This window comes from Mobula birostris, chromosome 17 (assembly GCF_030028105.1).
Source record: "Mobula birostris isolate sMobBir1 chromosome 17, sMobBir1.hap1, whole genome shotgun sequence".
Taxonomy (NCBI): Eukaryota; Metazoa; Chordata; class Chondrichthyes; order Myliobatiformes; family Myliobatidae; genus Mobula; species Mobula birostris.
Genome location: NC_092386.1, coordinates 22407781 through 22420759, shown reverse-complemented (window position 1 = coordinate 22420759; position 12979 = coordinate 22407781). Strand labels below are relative to the sequence as shown.

Sequence of the window (12979 nt, the reverse complement as noted above, 5' to 3'; positions counted from 1 at the left end):
TTGAACACAGTGCAAAATTAACTGGGGTGTAATGGTTTTGTACTCGGTTAGTGAGAGGCATCCTTTAAAATAAAACATTAACTGATGTGTTTCAACTATGATTTTTCAGTCTGAAACTTATTTTGTACATAAATGAAAAACATTCAAATGTATTTTGCATTTTGGAAGATATGTGCAGTATATAGAGTTGTTGATCAGAATTTATGATAAAATGACAATTGCATTTAAAGCTAATATTTTCAAAATATGTTTACCAAAGTCACAAAGTATCACAATATAGCAAGCATATTTTGATCCATGTTTTGCGATCTGGGCAACACTTGTAAGATATACCTTGAGTCTGTTGGGGTCATGTACTCTGGGGCTTCTGGTGTGGCCTCCTGTATATCAGTGAGACCCGACGTAGATTGGGAGACCGCTTCGCCGAGCACCTATGCTCCGTCCACCAGAAAAAAGCGGATTCTCCCAGTGGCCACCCATTTTAATTCCGCTTCCCATTCCCATTGTGATCTGTTGTGATGAGGCCACACTCCGGTTGGAGGAACAACATCTTGTATTCTGTCTGGGTAGCCTCCAACCTGATGGCATGAATATCGATTTCTTGAATTTCCAGTAATACCCCTCCCCCTTCAACATTCCCCATCCCCTTTTCCCTCTCTCACCTTATCTCCTTGCGACCCATTGCCTCCCTCTGGTGCTCCTTTTCTTTCTTCCGTGGCCTCTTCTTTCAGGTCTAACAGACTCCCCCCTTCTCCAGCCCTGTATCTCTTTCACCAACCAACTCCCCAGCTCTTTACTTCATCCCTTCCCCTTCAGGTTTCACCTATCACCTTGTATTTTTCCCTCCTCTCCCCCTCCCCTCCCCCACCTTTATAACTCTACTCCTCATCTTTTTATTCTCCAGTCCTGCTGAAGGGTCTTGGCCCGAAATGTCGAATGTACTCCTTTCCAGAAATGCTGCCTGGCCTGCTGAGTTCCTACAGCATTTTGTTTGTGTTGCTTGGATTTCCAGCATCTGCAGATTTTCTCTTGTTTGTGATAAGATCAGTGTTTGCTCTTTTTTCATTACCCTTAAGAAGGTGGTGATAAGCAGCAACTGTCCTTCATGGTGAAGGTACTCGCACTGGGCTTATGGGGAGGGCGATTCAGGATTTAGAAAAGTAAGGAATGACAGTATGGACCAAGAATTCATGGTGTCTATGAGGGAAGCTGACAACAGGTGGTATTCCTTGGTGGTAGAGATAAAAGACTTGTGAGGTGGTGAGTAATTGCAATGTATTTTGTAGTTGTTATACACTGCAGTCATGCTGTGCTGCTGATAGAAGGAGTGGACGTTTGGGTTGGTAGATGTGATGCCATCAGCAGGGTTGCTTTGTTTTGAGCTGTGTTGAGCTTCTTCAGAGCTATTGGATGTGCAGTAATCCAGATATGTAAAAGTGTATTCTGTAGCTTCACCTGACTGTGCCATGGAAATGCTGGGTTACTACACAGTGGTAAAGCCATTGAATGTCCAGGGTATGTTGCTGAATCCTCTCAGTTTGGAGATGATAATTGTCTGGTATTTATGTGGCATGAATGTTACCTACTGTTTATCATGTCTAAATGTTGTCTCGATATTACTGCATGTAGGCAAGGATTGGTTCATCTGTTCAGGAATTGTGAATGGAAGTAACCATTGTGCGCTACTTGGATTATCAGAAGGCCTCTGACAAGGCGCCACACATGAGGCTGCTTAACAAGTTAAGAGCCCATGGTATTACAGGATAGATAGTAGCATGGATAGAGCATGGTTGGCAGGAGGCAAAGAGTGGGAGTAAAGGGAGCCTTTTCTGGTTGGCTGCTGGTGACTGGTGGTGTTCCGCAGGGTTCTGTGTCTGGACCACTTATTTTTATGTTGTATGTCAATGATTTGGATGATGGAATTGATCGCTTTGTAGCCAAGTTTGCAGATGATATGAAGATTGGTGGAGGAGCAGGTAGTTTTGAGGAAGCAGAGAGGCTACAGAACTTCTTAATTAGGAGAATGGGCAAAAAAGTGGTAGGTGGAATATAGTGTCGGGAAGTTTATGTTCATGCACTTTAGTAGAAGAAATGAAAGTATAGATTATTTTCTAAGTGCAGAGAAAATTTAAGAGTCTGAGATGCAAGTAGGCCTGAGAGTCCTCGTGCAGGATTCCTTAAAGGTTAATTTGCAGGTTGAATCGCTGGTAGAGAAGGCAAATGTGATGTTAACATTCATTTTGAGAGGACTAGAATATAACAGCAATGATGAAATATTGAGGCTTTATAAAATGGTGAGACCTTGCTTGGAGTATTGTGGGTAGGTTTGGGCCACTTATCTAAGAAACGATGTGCTGACATGGGAGAGGATACAAAGGGGTTCACGAAAATGATTCTAGGATTGAATGCTTGTCATATGAGGAGCAATTGATGGCTCTGGGCCTGTACTCACTGGAATTCAGAAGAATGAGAGATGACCTCATTGAAACCTGTCTGATCAACAAACATCACTTCTAGTCTTGTCATTGAAGGAAGGATATTATTACATCATCAGTTTCTTCGTCTTTTTATTAGGTCCACTAGAAAAAGTTGTGCAGTGATGCCAAGTACATTGACTTCAGTTTTCCCATGCCTTCTTGATACCGTAGAAATATATGGAGTATTTCTTTTTCACTTTGATATCAAGGTCAGTCACTCTTGCTGGAATTCGGCTCTTTCATTTGCGTTTGGAGCAAGACTGTGATGAGATCCAATTTGGAATGCTCCAAGTGAAATCTAAACGAGTTGCGTTGATTGAGTTATTGATGAGGAAGTGCTACTAATAGCAATGGAAAGCTTTAACTACATTGCTTTGATTGAGAGGTAATTACCACGATTGGATTTTTCCTGCTTTTTTTTTTATCTACGTAATGTACGTTGGTAATTTTTCACCTTGCCAGATACGCATTGTTGTAGCTACTAAAGCATCATTGCCATGGGTACAGCTTGTTCTAACGTGCAGGTCTTCAGTGCTGCATCAGGTATGATGTTCAGTTCCATAACATTTGCTGTGTGCAGTGTTCTTAGATGTATCTTTATGGTATGGGATACAGTGCCTTGTAAAATTATTTAGCTCCCAACCCTTTGTTCACTTAAATGAGTATTACAGCCAGGGATTTTGATAAATTTAATTGAGAATTTTTATTTGTGAATCACATGCTGCTGTTTTTCACAGCAGAGCTCAAAAAACAGGGCAACTCGTAAAGCATAAAAAGCTAAAATTTCACAAATTGAGATGTCAGTATTTCAAAAGTATTCATACCGCTTTATTCAGTACTTAGCTGAACCGCCTCTCACAGTTATTACAGTCAGTAGTCTTTTTGTACAAGTCTCTATTAGCTTTGCACAACGTGATGGATCAAGATTTGCCCATACCTCCTTGCAAAATTGTTCAAGCTGTGCTAGGTTAGTTGTGGAGCGGTAGAAGATGGCAATTTTGAGGTCTTGTTCGATTAGGTCAAGGTCAGGACTCTGACTGAGCCACTCAAGGACATCAACTTTCTTCATTTGAAGCCATTCCATGGTTGTTCTGGCAGTATGCTTTGGGTCATTATCCTGCTGAAAGACAAACTTCCTCCCCAGTGTAAGCTTTCTGGCAGAGGCGGGCAGATTTTTATCCAGGATCTCTCTGTATTTAGCAGCATTGATCTTCCCATTAATCCTGACCACATTTCCAGTTCCCGCTGCTGAAAAGCATCCCCATAGCATGTTGCCTTCTCCACCATACTTTATAGTAAGGATGGTGTTACCTGGCTGATGTGCAGTATTAGATTTACGCTGCGTACACCGCTTAGTGTTGAGGCCAAAAAGTATTACTTTAGTCCCATCTGACCGCAAGACCTTCTTCCACATCTTTACAGTATCTTCTCAGCGACGCTTTGCAAAGTCTTTATAGGCAAGGATATGTTGTTTTTTGTTAACCAGGGTTTCTTCCTTGTCACTTTTCTATAAATACCCTTTTTTGTGCAAGGCCTTAGAGAGAGTGCAGCCATGAACTTCATCTCCATTTGCAGTCACTGACTTCTGCAGCTCACTCAGAGTAACTGTTGGTGTCACAGTAGCCTGTCTTACAAGTTCTTCTCAGGTGACTAAGTTTAGAGATCCAGCCTGACCTAGGCGGTGTGGCCGTGGTTTTATATGTTTTCCACTTTTTTTTTTGATGGATTGCACTGAGCTCCGAGTTATGTTCAGTGCTTTTGGGATGGTCTTATGCTGTTCCCCAAATTTGTGATTCCCTATTATCATTTCCCTGACTTGCTTTGAATGCTCTTTTGTCCTCATTGTGGTTTGGCCTGTTGAAAATCTACCATACTGTTGGACCTTATGTAGAGGGGGGATATTTGTTTTGGTGATCCTCCAATTTTCTACGTTAACAAATTGGGTGAGTTGGTAAGGTAATACACAGAATTGCACATGAGGAAAGTTAAAGTAGTCATTACAAATGGGATGAATACTTTTTCAGCCTCACAGTTTTTAATTTTAGTAAATTGTTGACAGGGTTTGGAATTTTTCTTTGTATTTGACATGTGCAATATTTTGTAGATTTAGCTCAAAAATCCTACTTTAATATATTTTAAATTTAGAAAGTCAGACAGTAAAATGTGAAAATAATTGTGGTGGCTGAATACTTTTTAAAGGCACTCGGTATAGATAGTAGACTTTTGGATCTGTAATTTGCAAAGGAATGCAGGGAAGTTGAGCTTCATTCTTCCACAATAAATATATAATAATTTAGAGGCTATAAAGGGATTAAGAGGCATGTCTTGGTGTCAGCAGCTTTTTACATATAAATATTGTCACCTTGAGAGGATCTAAGTGAGAGCCAAGAGCAAAACCTTAGATTATTGACTATTTTTTTAGCATTAATGTATTGAAGGAGTTTCCTCAAGGTTGTCATAGCTGGGATTGGTATTGAGGATAAGCTCCTACTACCTATTAAATGTTTCCAATGGCATGCATCTCAAATAGCCTCTGACAACCAAGTCCAGCTCCTGACCTTCACGTGTGGCTTAGCTACTAGGCCCTGCAGAAACATTTCTACTGACATGAGGAGGGGTAAAGGCAGGTTACTGGTGCCTTAAAACCAGTCACTTTGGGCAGATGGAGCTCATTGGCTGTAGTTGGCAGCCCATCTAAGAGAAGGGAAACTCGGATCTCAAACCTCTGCTGCCTTGTGGCTATAGCCATTTGGGGGAAGGCTTCAGGAGTAAACTCTGAGGAAATATCTGGAGCTGGAGTCCCTAAGGCACTCCTACATTGAGTTCAACACTGACTGGCAACTCCTGCAACGCTGCTGGTGCCACATTATATTGGTCTCTGCCATTCCTTTGGATTCATCAGTTGTGCAGAGAGGGGAGTCTGCTACATGGGCATCAGCTTACTCTCCATATTTTAATACCCTGGCTTGCGTATCATGTAGATAGATGGGACACAACATTTGACAACGGAGGGCCTCACAATAATGAAATACCACCATAGTCAAAATAAATGCCTTAGTTACTTATGGGCAACTTTTTTTGAGCGGGAGTGGCCAAAACTAGAGATGTGTGAGGGATAGATACAAGTACCTATGACAGAACTTGTTTAAAAATTCGGTTTTAATTACAAGAGTTGTGGCTTTGTTGTGCACCTTCATTCCACCTGCAACAGGTAGAATTTCCCAATGGCCAACCATTTTAATTCCACTTCCCAGTCCCATTCTGAGATGTTGGTCCATGTTCTCCTCTACGGCCATGATGAGACCACTCTCAGGTTGGAGGAGCAGATTCTGTCTGAGTAACCTCCAACCTAATAGCTTGAACATCAATTTCTCTATCTTATAGTAATTCCTTCCCCCCCTCCCCTTTTTCCATTCCCCATTCTGGCTCCCCTCTGAGACATTGATATTTGATGTCGATATAATGAGCCAATAGGCCTGTTTCTGTACTGTATCTCTCCATGACCATATCTGGATGAAAGAGTATACATATGACGTACCAAATTTTATCATGGATGTATTTCCTTTGTTCTTATGTTCTGTGTATGCTTCCACAGATTTGGTTCTGCTTAAATATTGGTTAAAACTTTTTAAACAATGAAATTTATCTAGCAATAAGCCTTGCAAAAATATCTAGTATTTGGATTGTTTCAAAGTTATTTTTGATGGCAATATGCAATACTTGGTGCAAGAGCAAATTTCAAATTTCCATTCAGCAATAGATAACATTCTGTTCATCTGTCCTGAATGTCAGGCAATCTGTCTGAACCTGGTAACTGTAGAGGGTAGTGAGGAATGGTGATGACATGTCGTTACTATATACATACTGATGAGTATTCAGTTGTTAAGAGGAGGAGTATTTAACTAAAAGTTCAACTAATTAAACTAAAACTATTTGAGATGCATTGCATCTGCTGTTCCAAAATGCAGTTGAAATAAATTGTTTCTCTTTTGTATAAAGGCAAGTTCTGAGGTTTTACAGATACAATTAAATATTGATAATGTAACTTGTTTTTAGTCTTGAAATATAGGTTACCCAATTTTAATAGTTTGTTCTGACTCAGTTTTATATCTCTGCGAATATTTTCAGACTAGTAAACAAAAGTTCAACGTAGAAGATTTGAACTTGAATAAAATAGTCATGTTGAGACTGTGAAAAATTGGTGATGTTAACAAACATTTGATTATACAAAACAGATTTTTGAAGCAATTTTTAAAATAAAACTTAATTCTATGACTTCATTTTCTATAATTTACAGTTAAAATTAGCTGTAAATCAAGCCTTTCCTTCAATTTTTAAATAGCTGTCAACTTCTGTGCAACAGAAATTTTGCAGTATCAGTGAACTTCAAAATGTTTGAGTTACCTATCCCTTATGTAATAGGGTTTTAAATTATGTTATAAATTTATGCTGGATTTAAGTGAATTGTAAATGTATTTGTATTGCATTAAAGTGCATTGCAGTCTGTTTTTTTCATTACACTAGCAGAATGCTAATCCATACAATTCACTATAGAGGAATGTACAACATTCTTTCACCCATGAATCACTTGTCACTTTCAAAATAATGATTTGAAGTTAAATGTGCAGTTGAATTATCTCTGTAGATCTGTTCACATAATATTTTACTTTACACTTATTTTATTTTCTTTTTATAGAAGCTTCATATTGGAGAACGGTCTGAGTCTTCTATATGGGCCATTTTCTTTCAAAAAATGGTAAACGTCTGAAGAAACGAAGACGGAAAGTCAGAAAAAACTGCTTTCTTCGTGGGCCTTGTATGCTGTGTTTCATTGTTCACAATACTTCTGCTATTGATGAGGATCAGCTTGAAAGTGCATCCAAACTAGCAGAAAGATACACTGCATTGACTACTACAGAAGAGTGTGCTAAATTTCTTCTCTCTCCAAAAGAACTTAGTATCTGGGAAGAACAGGGTAAAAGTTTACTTTCCAGTGTTCCAGCAAAACTTATTGGGCCACCTCTTTTTAGGACAGTCTGTTCAGACTATTCCGAGATGCCTGTTTGCAAACGTAAATGTGCTGGGGTACAAGCTTGTACACCTTGCAAACTACCTCGTTCTGCAGTTGGAAGAATTCCTGAGACTGGTTTAAAGAATGACATAGCACAATGTCCTGTGTCTGTATGTACTTTGCCTACATCCACAGCAGAATGCGCAAACATGGGACATGATGGGAACGTGGGTGACAGTTCATCTCTTCTCCAGCATCCATTGTCCCCATTGGGATCTGAAGACAGTGAAATAATTCCTCAAGAAAATCTTAAAGATTTAAGAATGGAATCTGAACCACCAAATATTAATGAGCTTCCGTCCTCTATACTACTTAAGGTGAGGCTAATAACCATACAGGATATTACTTATGACATGAAATAATATAGTATCATTTACACAGAAACAAATCTGAATTGTTAGCAATTTTAAAAAATTGTCTACTAGCCATTTACAAAGGATTATGTTGGGGGGGAGGGGAATGGTTAAATTCCTTGACCAACTTCATCTTTGTTTCTGACTTTGTGTTTACTTGGCTACAAAGCTATGATTTCTGTCTAAGTCATTGCAAAAACTTTTACTTGACTTGATATTAATATTGTTCCTATAGTACTGTACCTGTTCTATCAATATTGCTTGCAGATTTACCAAACCCATTCTGAGCATTGTAAACTCTAGAATATTGTAATCTACCTTGTTCAGTAGATATACTCAGATTAATATTCAAGTAGGTTTAACACACTGTGGCAATATTTTGCTTTTATTTTTGGTCAGTTGAAACTATTTGCCTAAAGAGTACAATTTACTTTTGAGAAGTAAATTTGATAATTATAACTTTGCAATTATTAGTCAACATCTTTTTGTTACTTACATACATTCTTGAGAAAACCTTTCAGCAACATGAAACCCATACCTGTATTCCAACAATCACTTCATTTCAAAAAAACATGGCAAATTGATTCAATTTCATTTCTTTTTCTTCTTTTGTGTGTTTGTATTTCCCCCAGCAGATTGTTTTAAGACTTGCGTTGATCTCGTTTGAATGATTTAAAGAAAATGCATTAAATTAAACAAAAGCCTTTGAAGATATTGGACAGGAAGTAGCTGTGGGATGATGGTTGTGATGGTTGCCATCAACCAAAATTAGGAGGAGGAGATGGAGAATATGAAAAGGGATACAAATGGGTCAAGAAAGTGATTGTGACTATAAAATATGGTTGTGCAGGATGATTTGGGGACTCAAGTATCCTCATGAGAATATTTCAAGCTACAAGTCATAGTTTCCGATTAAGGTATCACCTATTTCAGGCAGATGAGAATTTCTTTTCTGAGAATCATGAATCTCAGATTTCTCTAAGATAGAGAGACATTTAAATTACACTATCTGAGCATAAGGAAAGAGTTGAAAAAAACAATGGTGAAGTCAAGACTGGGTCTGTCTGCTCCCATTTCTTATTAATTTGGAGCCTCTGCTTCAAAATTCAAAGTTTTGATATTATTGCAATCATTCTGATTTGCTTAACAATCCTTCAGTATTAATAGATTAACGTTGAAAAAATGTTCTAATCATAGAAACTGTTGTAGTTTTGTATAGCCCAAGTGCAAATCTGTTTTGTATAACAGTCATTAAGAAGCACAGACTGAAGTCATCATTTTGTGAACCATCTTGTTAACGGTGTGATCAACTTGCTCCTTCATGACTGACTTAATGTACCATCCAACTGTGCTTTTGCTTCATTTGATTTTTTGCTGAAACCCAAAGCAATGCCTTTTGTATCTTATTATTCTAATACACTCTGCTTGTTTTTTCTTTCTCTTATGAAATAAATGCACATAATGCCGGGAATATCCAGTAGGTCAAGCAGCATTTGTGGAGAGAAAAATAAGAGTTAACCTTTCAGTTTGATTGCTTTTCAGCAGAGTATTTTTGTGTGAACTTGATCATTCAAAACATGGCTGCCAGTTTTCTAATTGTATGAAGTCATGTTTACTTAAATACACAATGTTTGCTGGCCATTGGTGGCTTATGGTTAAGCAATCCATTGATATACTTATCATGTTCATTTGATCTCTTCTGTGGTCTTGTCCATTCGTAGGTCTTTAATTTTCTCCGGAGCTACTGAGACCTCTGCACACTCCTGCAATTTTAACTCCTTGATTAACTTTGAATTAAATTGCTTCACTTTTGGCAGATATAACTTCACATTCAAAGGCCTGAAGCTTTGGAATTTGTTTCTGAAATCTCTGGCTCTGTTTTCTTGCTTAATATACTTTGTCTAAGTTTTTGGTTCTATGTCCTAATTTTCTCCTTGTGGCGCAGTAACAAACATCATGTGATAACACACCATGAATCACCTTGTGCTTCTGTGTCAGATGTTCTATATAAAACTCAGTTGCTGAAGTTCGATGTATTGCACTTAAGTCATCATTGGAATTACAGATTTTCTTTCTCTTTGCATCATGGATCTCAGGATAGTGTTCGATTTGAGAGAAAAATTCTTTTATGTGTAATAGCTCATCTGAGTTGTAGTATTGTGCCCGTGAAAGCTAATAGGGATTTCAGTAATTTTTCAGAGGCAGTTAATAACTGTTGTTGTTCCTTTCCACGTCTTGTGGTACATTGGCAGAAACCTTGTCATTTCTTTAGCTTTTGTCTGTTTTTTACAAGGCCAAGTTGCTAGCTCAACACTCAACCCAGAGTGGATGGAAAGCGTGCAAGGAACTGGTTGAATTCACATCCAAGGTCCGCTGCAGATGGCACTACACCACTGGCCGGCTGTTTAATAACTGTAACATATGCAAAATGCTGGAGGAATTCAGCAGGCCTGGCAGTATCTATGAAAGGACTAAAGAATTGATGTTTCTGGTCTTGTCCTGAAACATCAATCATTACTTCTTTCCATAGATGCTGCCTGACTTGCTAAGTTCCTCCAGCATTTTGTGTGGTACTTTAGGTTTCTAGCATCTGCAGAATCTCTTCTGTTTGGTATTTAATAGCTGTTAACAATTAACTTTTAATGTTACTTATTTTAAAAATGTTTAAGATAGATAAAAGTTTTATAAACATTTAAATAATTTGAAACTGAACACTTAATTTTAGTACAATAATTTTGCCTTTTGCTTGATGGCTCTAGCTCAAAAATATGGCTTGATATGATGCAAGACTGGATTTCAGTAGCATAACACAACAGATGCCACAGATGCCATTTGTTTGGGTTATTCAGAACATCCACATGTGTGGAGCTCTGAGACTTGCTGCCATTTTAAAGCTAAATGTCATCATTTCCAGCTCAATGCATGGTGTGAATTAAACTTGATTGAGAAAGTAAACAAATTTAAGAGTTGTCAGTTGTTCTGTGAATGCTATTGTGCAAAACGTCCATTCATGTGATCAGATAGATTTCCATCAAAGTTAAGAAAACTTTATTTTCCCAAGGTCTCACATTCTGTCTTTTCTGGCTTTCTTTTGAGTGGTTCTTTCAGCTTAGAAGAAATGACTGAAGCATAAATGGATAATTATTGTAATGCACCTAAGGTGAAGAGGCTGAAATGTTTAGGGGAAAAAAATCATTACTTTTGCTCTCGATCGACACACGTATTTCCAATTGTGAAGTCAACGTTCTAAAATGCAGAGATGTAGAGAGGCTGGCTATGGTGTGTTGAAAGGAATTGTGTCATGTCTCTTTTGTTACCATCCCTATATGCTTCTGAAACACTCATCCATGCCTTTTTTTAGATTCATTATTATTCCATCTCTTTTGGTGACCTAATCTGGCATTAAATCTGCCTACAAATTTTCATTAAATTCCAAGTTGGTCTTGTTTCTTTTCAAGATCTGACATTCCTTCGAGAGTTCCCTGCTCTTCCAGTTCTGGCCTTTTGCAGCATGATTTTCATTTGGTCCATTATTAGCAGAACTTTGAGTCTCATTTGGCAACTTGATGTAATTTTCAGCTGACATTTCCTCTGAATTAAATCTCTGTGAGACCCGAGCTTTTTATGAAGAATTTCTTTTGATATATTGTACTAAAGCATAATGCAATTTGAAAAAAACTAGAGTTTTGCTTTCTGCATTTATAGAGGAGATAACACTTGGAATGACTATTGTATGCAGATTTTGCCTTCCTGTACAAGGAAAGCTCTACTTGCAACAGTAGAAATGCAATGAAGATTCAGCAGGTTGAGACCTTAGACTGGGGTGAGGGGATACATTGTCTGATGAGGAGAGATTGGACAGAGGAGGGTTATGCTCTGTGTTTAGAAAAATGAGGAATGATCCTAATGAAAAATGAAGAATTCCTACAGGCCTTGAAGGTTTGATGTCATGATGATGTTTCACCTGGCTGGCATATCCTAGAGACATAATCTCAAAGTTCACGACTGTGGGAAGAAGTTTCATTTTCTGAAGGCTAGTGACTCCTTGGGTTTCTCCACTCGAAGGCTTTGGAGGCTGAGTTGCTGAGTGTAAACAAGATAAGAGATCAAAAGGTACTTAGTATTAAGGGAAGCAAGGGATACAGGGTTAGAACACAAAAGATCAGCCATGATCCTGTATTGAGCTTGGCATGAGGGTCAAATGTTTTATTCCTTATGTTAAAATGTCATGGGTATAATGATAGCTTTTCATTTGTACGTTTTATGTGCTAACACTTTGGAATTTTCTGTTCAAGAAATTGAATAGTATTATAGTTGGTTTGGAAGATTCTATAGTTTATAATGAGGTGGTACATGTGCTAGATTTTCCATAATGATTGATCTGATTGTAACAGCTTAATTCTGCTGGGATCTCCAGATAACTTGAGGCATAAGTGAGCTTGCAATAACCTTAGAAGAAAAATCTAGCTTTAGAAATGTTGCAAGGTCGAGTATTGTACATAGGACATGAGTTCCCTTCTGAAGAATGCTGGGCTATTTGAATATGTAAAACAGAATGGCAGAAAAGGTTATGGTGGGCACTTAAAAATTTTTTTTATATGCCATCCTTGCTTGTGAAGATTGACAAAAGGTTAAGTGTAGTAGTACTAAAACATTATTAATATGTTCATTTTAAAAAATAGCTTTTATTCTGCCTTGACTGCAAGACCTTATTTAAAATAAAATTTTTATATTGCATATGCTTAGATATATGGTGGATTCTGGTTAATTTGGATTCATCAGAACCAGTACATTTTGGCTCAATTGAGCAGCTACCTCAATTAGCTGAAGTTTCATGGAAGTAGTTAAAAAGGTATAAAAAGACAAACTTGTTGCTTAACTGAGTAATAAATTATATATTTAAATGAAATACTGAACAAATTAGAACATTTTACCAATACTACCACAATGCTATGAAACTGCGTATTGGTTCCTAATAGTTATCGACAGATGTGCTCATCCAGTGCCGTGTTCTTTTGATTGACTGTAAGTGAACAAAATCAGTGCAGACACCTAGTGCAGATAGTGGACTGCGTTCA

The 12979-nt window shown here is 37.9% G+C and overlaps 1 protein-coding gene across 8 annotated transcripts in view; it reads left to right on the top strand.

Moving 5' to 3' along the window:
* fbxl17 (F-box and leucine-rich repeat protein 17) overlaps positions 1-12979 on the top strand; it is a 697249-nt gene that overhangs the window by 9717 nt on the left and 674553 nt on the right. For 5 of the 8 annotated variants that reach the window (XM_072281357.1, XM_072281361.1, XM_072281356.1 and 2 more), the window contains exon 2: positions 7174-7865. In XM_072281357.1, the coding sequence (XP_072137458.1) occupies positions 7209-7865 (657 nt within the window). In that variant the 5' untranslated portion in view covers positions 7174-7208. Of the gene's footprint in view, positions 1-2665; positions 2687-2712; positions 2863-2992; positions 3021-7173; positions 7866-12979 lie in introns of those variants that run through there. The other 3 variants (XM_072281359.1, XM_072281360.1, XM_072281358.1) reach the window with 3 other exon arrangements.